Here is a 12,113-nt window from a genome sequence, read left to right as displayed (position 1 = left end):
ACCTGCACCTGCACCCAAAACACATAAAGTGACACCTCCTACAACCACCTCCTCTTCCTCCACTCCCAGACCGCCTCCAGCTACCCATCCCAGTGTTCATCAGAAACTCTCCCTCAGCAACGTTGACCTTTTTGCCCCCACCCCTCCAATTCATAAGTCCCGTAGTAGTGCCTCAACAAAAGGACTCCAGTACCAGTGGTGCGTGTTACAGGTGTGTGGAGTGCTTCGGCCACCAGGGCAGCCAGTGTGACACGGAGCCAAAGCACTGCCAGTCCACCCCCTGTAAAGCACCTAAAGTTGGAAAGTGGCCGACGGGACAGGGTAAAGACTCCTGGCAGCAAAACCGCTCACAAGGGTCCCAGGGGGATTGCAGAGTCAGCTGTGACTCCTTCAAAGGTGGTGAAGTGCCAGAAGAAGTCTGCACAGTCTGGTAAGAGCAGCACGGCGGAGAAGGGCGCCATCCTCCCCGGCGGCCGGGACGCCACCACAAGCACCGTCGTCATTGGTCAGGAGACCACCGCCGGAGTCATTGCCCATGAGGGCAGCAGTATCGTCACTGGTCAGGAGACAACCGCCGGAGTCAGTGCCCAGGAGGGCAGGAGTATCGTCACTGGACAGGAGACCACCGCCGGAGTCATTGCCCAGGAGGGCAGGAGTATCGTCACTGGTCAGGAGACCACCACCGGAGTCATTGCCCATGAGGGCAGCAGTATCGTCACTGGTCAGTAGACCACCGCCGGAGTCATTGCCCAGCAGGGCAGGAGTATCGTCACTGGTCAGGAGACCACCGCCGGAGTCATTGCCCAGGAGGGCAGGAGTATCGTCACTGGTCAGGAGACCACCGCCGGAGTCATTGCCCATGAGGGCAGCAGTATCGAAACTGGTCAGGAGACCATCTCCGGAGTCAGTGCCCAGGAGTATCGTCACTGGTCAGGAGATCACCGCCGGAGTCATTGCCCAGGAGGGCAGGAGTATCGTCACTGGTCAGGAGACCACCACCGGAGTCAGTGACCAGGAGGGCCCCGGCTGCCACAGCCCCGCTGGGCAATGAGGGACCGTCATGCCACACACCAATGCACAGGTCAGAGACCTCCATGGTAAAGCACCACTGAACAAGGAACTCACCCCCATGGTGAAGACCGCTGAACAGGGCAAAGCACCGCTGAACAGGGCAGAAAACCGCTGAACAGGTCAGAGACCGCCATGGCAATGCACCGCTGAACAAGGAACTCACCGCCATGGTGAAGACCGCTGAACAGGGCAAAGCACCGCTGAACAGGGCAGAGAACCGCTGAACAGGTCAGAGACCGCCATGGCAAAGCACAGCTGAACAAGGAACTCACCGCCATGGTGAAGACCGCTGAACAGGGCAAAGCACCGCTGAACAGGGCAGAGAACCGCTGAACAGGTCAGAGACCGCCATGGCAAAGCACCGCTGAACAAGGAACTCACCGCCATGGTGAAGACCGCTGAACAGGGCAAAGCACCGCTGAACAGGGCAGAGCACCGCTGAAGAAGGAAAACACCGCCACATCAAGCATCGTTATCCCATGTACAGCTGGGACAGTGACGGAACAGGAACCGTCACAGGGAGCCTAATGCACTCTGGACACCAGTCCCCCTCCAGAACCAGTGGAGACTGTTATCCACTTGAGAGACTGTGGCTTTGCACTCCCTAGGACTGAACAGTGGACAACCCACCCACTGTAGAGACTTGAGAGACTGTGGCTTTGCACTCCCCAGGATATGGCAGTGGGCAAGCCACCCACTGTAGAGACTATTTCACTGTATATATGTTCTTTTAGTGTATGTGTCACTGGGACCCTGCCAGCCAGGGCCCCAGTGCTCATAAGTGTGCCCTGTATGTGTTCCCTGTGTGATGACTAACTGTCTCAATGAGGCTCTGCTAACCAGAACCTCAGTGGTTATGCTCTCGCTCTGCTTTCCAAATTGTCACTAACAGGCTAGTGACCAATTTCACCAATTCACATTGGCATACTGGAACACCCTTATAATTCCCTAGTATATGGTACTGAGGTACCCAGGGTATTGGGGTTCCAGGATATCCCTATGGGCTGCAGCATTTCTTTTGCCACCCATAGGGAGCTCTGACAATTCTTACACAGGCCTGCCACTGCAGCCTGAGTGAAATAACGTCCACGTTATTTCACAGCCATTTACCACTGCACTTAAGTAACTTATAAGTCACCTATAGGTCTAACCTTTACCTGGTAAAGGTTGGGTGCTAAGTTACTTAGTGTGTGGGCACCCTGGCACTAGCCAAGGTGCCCCCACATTGTTCAGTGCAAATTTCACGGACTTTGTGAGTGCGGGAACACCATTACACGTGTGCACTGCACATAGGTCACTACCTATGTACAGCGTCACAATGGTAACTCCGAACATGGCCATGTAACATGTCTAAGATCATGGAATTGTCACCCCAATGCCATTCTGGCATTGGGGAGACAATTCCATGATCCCCGAGTCTCTAGCACAGACCCGGGTACTGCCAAACTACCTTTCCCGGGGTTTCACTGCAGCTGCTGCTGCTGCCAACCCCTCAGACAGGTTTCTGCCCTCCTGGGGTCCAGCTAGGCCTGGCCCAGGAAGGCAGAACAAAGGACTTCCTCAGAGAGAGGGTGTTACACCCTCTCCCTTTGGAAAAAGGTGTCAGGGCTGGGGAGGAGTAGCCTCCCCCTGTCTCTGGAAATGCTTTGATGGGCACAGATGGTGCCCATCTCTGCATAAGCCAGTCTACACCGGTTCAGGGATCCCCCAGCCCTGCTCTGGCGCGAAACTGGACAAAGGAAAGGGGAGTGACCACTCCCCTGACCTGCACCTCCCAGGGGAGGTGCCCAGAGCTCCTCCAGTGTGCTCCAGACCTCTGCCATCTTGGAAACAGAGGTGCTGCTGGCACACTGGACTGCTCTGAGTGGCCAGTGCCAGCAGGTGACGTCAGAGACTCCTCCTGATAGGCTCTTACCTGTGTTGCTAGCCTATCCTCTATCCTAGGTAGCCAAACCTCCTTTTCTGGCTATTTAGGGTCTCTGCTTTGGGGAATTCTTTAGATAACGAATGCAAGAGCTCATCAGAATTCCTCTGCGTCTCTCTCTTCACCTTCTGCCAAAGGATCGACCGCTGACTGCTCAGGACGCCTGCAAAACCGCAACAATGTAGCAAAGACGACTACTGCAACCTTGTATCGCTGATCCTGCTACCTTCTCGACTGTTTACTGGTGGTGCATGCTCTGGGGGTAGCCTGCCTCCTCTCTGCACTAGGAGCTCTGAAGAAATCTCCCGTGGGTCGACGGAATCTTCCCCCTGCAACCGCAGGCAACAAAAGACTGCATCACCAGTCCTCTGGGTCCCCTCTCAGCATGACGAGCGTGGTCCCTGGAACTCAGCAACTCTGTCCAAGTGACTTCCACAGTCCAGTGACTCTTCAGTCCAAGTTTGGTGGAGGTAAGTCCTTGCCTCCCCACGCTAGACTGCATTGCTGGGTACCACGTGATTTGCAGCTGCTCCGGCTCCTGTGCACTCTTCCAGGATATCCTTTGTGCACAGCCAAGCCTGGGTCCCCGACACTCTAACCTGCAGTGCACAGCTTCCTGAGTTGTCCTCCGGTGTCGTGGGACTCCCTTTTGTGTCTTCGGGTGAGCTCCGGTTCACTCTTCTTCGTAGTGCCTGTTCCGGCACTTCTGCGGGTGCTGCTTGCTTCTGATTGGGCTCTTTGTCTTGCTGGGTACCCCCTCTGTCTCCTCATCCAAGTGGCGACATCCTGGTCACTCCTGGGCCACAGCAGCACCCAAAAACCCTAACCGCGACCCATGCAGCTAGCAAGGCTTGTTTGCGGTCTTTCTGTGTGGGAACACCTCTGCAAGCTTCTGCACAACGTGGGACATCTATCCTCCAAAGGGGAAGTTCCTATTCCTCTTCGTTCTTGCAGAATCCACAGCTTCTACCATCTGGTGGCAGCTTCTTTGCACCCTCAGCTGGCATTTCCTGAGCATCTGCCCACTCTCGACTTTGTCGTGACTCTTGGACTTGGTCCCCTTGTTCCACAGGTACTCTCGTCCGGAAATCCACTTTGGTTGCATTGCTTGTGTTGGTCTTCCTTGCAGAATTCCCCTATCACGACTTCTGTGCTCTCTGGGGAATATAGGTGCACTTTACACCTACGTTTCAGGGTCTTGGGGTGGGCTATTTTTCTAACCCTCACTGTTTTCTTACAGTCCCAGCGACCCTCTACAACACTGAGATACTTTTGGCATAGTGTCATAAAAATAAAGTACCTTTATTTTTAGTATATCTGTTTATTGTGTTTTCTTATGATATTGTGCATATGACACAAGTGGTATAGTAGGAGCTTTGCATGTCTCCTAGTTCAGCCTAAGCTGCTCTGCTATAGCTACCTTCTATCAGCCTAAGCTGCTAGAAACACCTCTTCTACACTAATAAGGGATAACTGGACCTGGTACAGAGTGTAAGTACCCCTTGGTACCCACTACAAGCCAAGCCAGCCTCCTACACCCACCCACTGTAGAGACTTGAGAGACTGTGGCTTTGCACTCCCCAGGATGGAACAGTGGGCAACCCACCCACTGTAGAGACTTGAGAGACTGTGGCTTTGCACCCCCCAGGATGGTACAGTGGGCAAACCACCCACTGTAGAGACTTGAGAGACTGTGGCTTTGCACTCCCCAGGATGGAACAGTGGGCATGGAGCCCTGTCGTGGATCTGGCGTGGTGCTGTCATCTGGCTGAGGTGCCCCCACTTCCCTTCCCCCTGAGGTGCCTGTTGTATTTCTATCTGATGCCCCAGCAGTGTTCTCTCCGTTTGTGGACAGGTATCTAATGTGGGCCTCGCCCATGCATTTTTGGCCCAGTGGTGCACGGACATTGATATGTGCATACCTGCACTACTTCTCGTAATGTATAAAATCTGGAATGTGTATATATATCTGTATATATTTGGTAACTGTATTTTGATACATTACAATTTTTTAACTGATTTCCTTTGGTCTTTGCATTTTTCCGGGGGGGTTGTGGGTTGTTCCTGTGATGTTGGGAAATGCATTGGTGTGTGTGTTGTAATGTGCGAGGGTGAGGGTGGGGGTGTTGCGTGTGTGTGTCCCTGACTTTTGCCTCCCCCCTCCCCTATGTCGTAGGTGCAGTCCTCACCATTGTCTTCGCCGCCGCCGTTGCTGGTGTTCGTAAATGAGCAGGAAGACGAGGGCAGGTAGGATTTGTAGTTCCGGCTCCATGGTGTCCTCCTTCCTCGTGGGATGTGTAGAAGGTGAGCGTTTTCCCATTGCAAAAGCTGTTTCCGCCGTGTTTTTATCCACGGTGAATCCACCCCGGAAACGGTGGCGGATTGACGGGTTGTGATACTGTGGGCGGTACATTGTCTCCCGCCTGTCTGTTGGCGGTGACCGCCGCGCTGCTTGTCTGTACCGCCGTGGCGGTCGGAGTGTTAAAGTGGCTGTCTATGTTGGCGGTTTCCGCCACGGTAATGATTCCCTTTTTTTGTCCGCCGGCCTGTTTGCGGTATTACCGCACCTTTAACACCGTCCGCCAGGGTTGTAATGACCCCCTAAGTGTGACTACAGTGGTATTGCATGAGCTTTTCATGTCTCCTAGATAAGCCTTGGCTGCTCATCCACAGCTACCTCGAGAGAGCCTGGCTTCTAGACACTGACTACACTACACTGATAAGCGGATACCTGGACCTGATACAAGGTGTAGGTTCGATAGGTACCCACCACACATCAGGCCAGCTTCCTACAGCAAGTAAGCAGGAGGTTCTATTATCATTCCTGCCATACTAAATATAACCTGGTTACCCCTTTCAGATCACAATCGACCACTCAAAAAGTATCTGAGGGCAGTCCTAATGCTAGCCTATGAAAGGAACAGGCCTCAGTAGTGGAAACAAATTTAGGAGTTTTTCACTACCAGGACATATAAAACACATATGTTCATGTCCTGCCTTTTAACCACATAGCACCCTGCCCTATGGGTTACCTAGGACCTACCTTAGTGGTGACTTATATGCAGAAAAGGCTTGGCAAGGACTTTTAATTGCCAAGTCGAAGTGGCAGTGAAACTGGACACACAGTCCCTGATATGGCAGGCCTGAGACATGGTTCGGGGCTACTTATGTGGGTGGCACAACCAGTGCTGCAGGCCCACTAGTAGCATTTAATTTACAGGCCCTGGGCACATGTGGTGCACTTTATTAGGGACTTATAAGAAAATCAGATATGCCGTTTGGGAATTAACCAATGTTACCATATTTAAGGGAGAGAGCATATGCACTTTAGCACTGGTTAGCAGTGGTAAAGTGCGCAGAGCCCTAAAGCCAGCAAAAACAGTGTCAGAAAAGTGAAGGGAGGCAGGCAAAAAGTTGGGGAATGATCACTCTAAGGCTGTCAGGTCTAACAACACTGGATTGAGAGTGAAAAAGTGCTGTAGGAGTGGATGTAATCATACATGATTGAAAGAGAAGAAGTGCTGTAGGAGGCGGTGTAATCACACTGGATGGAAATAGAAGTGCTTTGGGAGGTGGTGTAATCACACTTGATATAAAGGAACAAAATGCTGTAGGAGGAGGTGTAATCATACAAGATGGAAAGAGAAGAAGTGCTATAGGAGGAGGTGTACTCACCGTGGATGTAAAGAGAAGAAGTGCTGTAGGAGGAAGTGTAATCAGACTGGATGGAAAGGGAAGAAGTGAGTGCTGTAGAAAGCGGTGTAATCACACTGGATGGAAAGAGAAGAAGCGCTGTGGGAGGAGGTGTAATCAGACTGGATGGAAAGGGAAGAAGTGCTGTAGGAGGAAGTGTAATCACACTGGATGGAAAGGGAAGAAGTGCTGTAGGAGGAGATGTAATCACACTGGGTGGAAAGAGAAGAAGTGCTGTAGGAGGAAGTGTAATCACAATGGATGGAAAGGGAAGAAGTGCTGTAGGAGGAGGTGTAATCAGACTGGATGGAAAGGGAAGAAGTGCTGTAGGAGGAAGTGTAATCACACTGGATGGAAAGGGAAGAAGTGCTGTAGGAGGAGATGTAATCACACTAGATGGAAAGAGAAGAAGTGCGGTAGGAGGAGGTGCAATCACACTGGAGGTAAAGGGAAGAAGTGCTGTAGAAAGCAGTGTAATCACACTAGATGGAAAGGGAAGAAGTGCTGTAGAAAGCGGTGTAATCACAATGGATGGAAAGGGAAGAAGTGCGGTGGGAGGAGGTGTAATCACACTGGATGGAAAGGGAAGAAGTGCTGAAGGAAGTGGTGTAATCACACTGGATGGAAAAAGAAGAAATAGTGCGGTGGGAGAAGGTGTAATCACAGTAGAGGTAAAGGGAAGAAGTGCTGTAGAAAGTGGTGTAATCACACTGGAGGTAAAGGGAAGAAGTGCTGTAGAAAGCGGTGTAATCACACTGGAGGTAAAGGGAAGAAGTGCTGAAGGAAGTGGTGTAATCACACTGGATGGAGAGAGAAGAAGTGCTGAAGGAAGCGGTGTAATCACACTGGATGGAGAGAGAAGAAGTGCTGAAGGAAGTGGTGTAATCACACTGGATTGAGAGAGAAGAAGTGCTGTAGGAAGCGGTGTAATCACACTGGAGGTAAAGGGAAGAAGTGCTGTAGAAAGCGGTGTAATCAGACTGGAGGTAAAGGGAAGAAGTGCTGTAGAAAGCGGTGTAATCACACTGGAGGTAAAGGGAAGAAGGGCTGTAGGAAGTGGTGTAATCACACTGGATGGAAAGGGAAGAAGTGCTGTAGGAGGAGATGTAATCACACTGGATGGAAAGAGAAGAGGTGCGGTAGGAGGAGGTGTAATCACACTGGAGGTAAAGGGAAGAAGTGCTGTAGAAAGCGGTGCAATCACACTGGATGGAAAGGGAAGAAGTGCTGTAGAAAGCGGTGTAATCACAATGGATGGAAAGGGAAGAAGTGCTGTAGGAGGAAGTGTAATCACACTGGATGGAAAGAGAAGAAGTGCGGTGGGAGGAGGTGTAATCACACTGGATGGAAAGGGAAGAAGTGCTGTAGGAAGTGGTGTAATCACACTGGATGGAAAAAGAAGAAATAGTGCGGTGGGAGGAGGTGTAATCACAGTGGAGGTAAAGGGAAGAAGTGCTGTAGAAAGTGGTGTAATCACACTGGAGGTAAAGGGAAGAAGTGCTGTAGAAAGTGCTGTAATCACACTGGAGGTAAAGGGAAGAAGTGCTGAAGGAAGTGGTGTAATCACACTGGATGGAGAGAGAAGAAGTGCTGAAGGAAGCGGTGTAATCACACTGGATGGAGAGAGAAGAAGTGCTGAAGGAAGTGGTGTAATCACACTGGATTGAGAGAGAAGAAGTGCTGTAGGAAGCGGTGTAATCACACTGGAGGTAAAGGGAAGAAGTGCTGTAGAAAGCGGTGTAATCACACTGGAGGTAAAGGGAAGAAGTGCCCTAGAAAGCAGTGTAATCACACTGGAGGTAAAGGGAAGAAGTGCTGTAGGAAGTGGTGTAATCACACTGGATGGAAAGAGAAGAAGTGCAGTGGGAGGAGGTGTAATCACAGTGGAGGTAAACGGAAGAAGTGCTGTAGGAGGAAGTGTAATCACACTGGATGGAGAGAGAAGAAGTGCTGAAGGAAGTGGTGTAATCACATTGGAGGTAAAGGGAAGAAGTGCTGTAGGAAGTGGTGTAATCACACTGGATGGAGAGAGAAGAAGTGCTTAAGGAAGTGGTGTAATCACACTGGATGGAGAGAGATGAAGTGCTGTAGGGAGCAGTGTAATCACACTGGAGGTAAAGGGAAGAAGTGCTGTAGAAAGCGGTTTAATCACACTGGAGGTGAAGGGAAGAAGTGCTGTAGAAAGCGGTGTAATCACACTGGAGGTAAAGGGAAGAAGTGCTGTAGGAAGTGGTGTAATCACACTGGATGGAAAGAGAAGAAGTGCTGAAGGAAGCAGTGTAATCACACTGGAGGTAAAGGGAAGAAGTGCTGTAGAAAGCGGTGTAATCACACTGGAGGGAAAGGGAAGAAGTGCTAAAGGAAGTGGTGTAATCACACTGGATGGAGAGAGAAGAAGTGCAGTAGGAGAAAGTGTGATTGCTCTGGATGAAAGGGAAGAAGTGCTGTAGAGGAGGTTTAATCACACTCGATTGAGGGTGAAGAAGTGCTGTAGAGGAGGAGGTTTGGTCCTTACCTGTGCAGTTCACGGCTGCAAACCTCCCGTCATAACAAAAGCGCTGTATCCTGGTGCTGTGTGGACACTGCCACAGGCTGCCTTCATCTCCTCTGCACTGGACATCAGTAATCACAACTGCGTCAGTCATTGCTGCCCCGAAGGCTGAGGCTGGAGGGACTGAATAGGGAACTCCACATCCCAGCTCCTGACACACCACAGCAGCGTCCTGCAGGTCCCATTGGCTGTCACAGACTCTTTCCCATCGGCCAATCGCCATCACCTGTAAAACCCCAGCACAGGGGGCTTTGGAGCCTGTCAGTCGAACACGAGCGATGTAGGCTGCTAAGAAACAGAATATATATTTATAGTTATACATTAATGTTATTTATTCCCTGTTTTCATTAATATTGTTCCACTGACTGGCAAGAATAGAGGAACACAGCGACAGAGACAGGCCAAGAAAGCGGTGTTAATCGCTCTTACACAGACATTGATTTCTTCTGAGGTCAGAGGTCAGCTCCCATCATCCTGTTCTTTATTAATAAATGCCTCTAAAGTGTTCACACCTCAATCTCGTTACATATAATTGAGTAGAAAGCACATGATGGGAAACAACCACACAACAGATTAGTCTCCCAGGATTTGTGGCATAATCCTGCACTCAGTGGGACTTCAGTGGTGACAAGTAGATTTCATTCGCACACTGACTTCCCATGCATTCTTGGGCAGACAGTGGTCTGAGGCTGGCGGATGGATATTCTGGCTTCTCTCCAAGATTGTACCTTGTCCTTGTCACTGGTTGAAAATCTGCCACATTTACACATTTGAGTTTTATTAACGCGTCAGCAGCTATTGTTCTGGGTCAAGTTGTCCTGGGCAGAGGATTTTACCTGATTCTTCCATTTCCAATCAACCATTTTCAGTGCATCAGGCAAGACGATACAAGAATTATGCAAATAAAATATAAAAATGTGCAACACAAAACATAAAATTGTAGGAATTTCTGACACAGAACTTTTAAAAACGAAAGTCAAGGAGAGGGGTTGGGATATTCACAGGACTTAAACTGCTGTCACACACATTAGAGTGGCATTGAGAGAGAAAGTAAGTATGTTGACAAGAAGAGTGGGGGATTCACTTTAAAAAATACTGTGGAGAAAAAACGTAACCAATGGAATGGGATGGATATGATAACCCCATATTGAACTTGGCCCTTTCTGCAGTGTCATTCCCACATTTGGTGCCTTCACCCTCCTGCTTTCTGAACTAATTTTTGTTGGTTTTTAGGACTCTCCCTCTGCTAACCAGTGCTAAAGTGCTTCTGCTCTCTTCCTTTAAAAAGGGTGGAATTTGCTCACAACCAATTGGCATTTTTAATTTACTTATAGGTCCCTAGTAAAGTACCACTGCATGTACTCAGGGCCTGTAAATTAAATGCTGCTAGTGGGCCAGAAGCGCATGAGAGACTTTTTCCACATGATGCTGGGCTGCCCGGTCAATGATACTGCTGAACATAATCAGGACCTTCTTGAAGGTGCTGCGCCTGACATTGAGGCCTCCCCAAAAATTGCCCTGCTTAGTCTCCTGGACAACCTGGCTAGCCAAAGGGGTGACAGACCTCCGGTAGGTCTGGGAATGCTACTGGCAAAATGGTGCCTCACCAAGCATGAGAAGGTGCCAGATGCCCCCCACCGTTCCCCCCCAACCGAGGAAATGGAGAACAGGTATATTCAGATGTGTGAAATTAGAAGAGCCCATCTACTTAGCACATAGATGCCCCAAGAAACATTCCAAAATTTGAGGGAAATGGTGGAAATACCACAGAGTCAGCTTGGGGAGCGCCTAAGATGAGGGAAGAGGTTCCACACAGAGGAGAGATTTACTGCCTCTGGCCCCCTGGGGGCCCCTTTTAGGGACTGCAATGTGTGTTCGTTTCCTGTGCTGATGTTACCAAAAGGAATAAAATGTAAAAAAAAAAAAGTCTGACTACTTTGTGCCAAACTACTAGAGCGTTAAGCACAGGTTTATTTAGGATTTATTTGTGACTTCAACCTGACAAGAATTGTGGTAGCTGCTTGAGTAGGGTTTCACCCCCCACAACCAGTAACCCAATTTCCCACATCTGAGGAGATATATTATAGTGATGGAATGTGCCTATGTGTACCATCCTTGCAAAGACAGAGATGGAGATTTGTGAGGGTACGTTGTAAGTTCTAGCTCACCCGCTCACTCTACTAAACAAGCAGGCAATTCCTCCCCGAAGGTGATCGCTCAATAGCTGTGCAGCCTGTTTGTCAGTGTGTTTGACTGTGTATACTGGGATCCTGCTACCCAGGCAGCCGGGCGGTGTAGACGGTTCGACCATGGCGGCTCCGCCACTGTCATAATGTCACGGTCGGATCGCCACTTTGGCGGCGGTCTGACCGCGACCGTGACCTGGGCGGTCTAGTGACCGCCAGGGTCATAATGACCCCCTTAGTCTCTAATGGTATTTTTGGTATTGTGTCACTAAAATAAATTACCTATATTTTTGTAACACTGGGTATTTTCTTTCATGTGTGTGAGTACTGTGTGACTACAGTGGTATTGAATGAGCTTTGCATGTCTCATAGTTAGGCCTTGGCTGCTCATCCACTCTACCACTAGAGAGCTTCTAGACACTGCCTACATTTCACTAATACGGGATAACTGGACCTGGTATAAGGTGTAAGTACCTTAGGTACCCACTACAAACCAGGTCAGCCTCTTACATTGATGGCAGCGGTGGGATAAGTACTTGCAAAATCCTTATCACTCCGTCACCGGTGCTTTACACAGGAAAGATTACTCTGAGCTATACACTATACCTAGTGCAAAAGTTTTTTTCCTTTATTGTTAGGTAGAGTAGGTTACCTCACTTTCACTACATTAACACTCATACCACACCAC

General features: G+C 49.7%; 1 protein-coding gene across 4 annotated transcripts in view; it reads right to left on the bottom strand.

The window, feature by feature from the left end:
* Positions 1 to 12,113, bottom strand: part of LOC138278706 (CD5 antigen-like) — a 306,796-nt gene that overhangs the window by 269,814 nt on the left and 24,869 nt on the right. For 3 of the 4 annotated variants that reach the window (XM_069219281.1, XM_069219284.1, XM_069219283.1), the window contains exon 3: positions 9,204 to 9,527. In XM_069219281.1, coding sequence (XP_069075382.1) covers positions 9,204 to 9,527 — 324 coding nt within the window. The remainder of the gene's footprint in view (positions 1 to 9,203; positions 9,528 to 12,113) is intronic. The other variant, XM_069219282.1, reaches the window with a different exon arrangement.

Source organism: Pleurodeles waltl, unplaced genomic scaffold (genome assembly GCF_031143425.1).
Source record: "Pleurodeles waltl isolate 20211129_DDA unplaced genomic scaffold, aPleWal1.hap1.20221129 scaffold_54, whole genome shotgun sequence".
NCBI classification, from domain to species: Eukaryota; Metazoa; Chordata; class Amphibia; order Caudata; family Salamandridae; genus Pleurodeles; species Pleurodeles waltl.
This window is presented reverse-complemented; position numbering and strand designations above follow the sequence as displayed.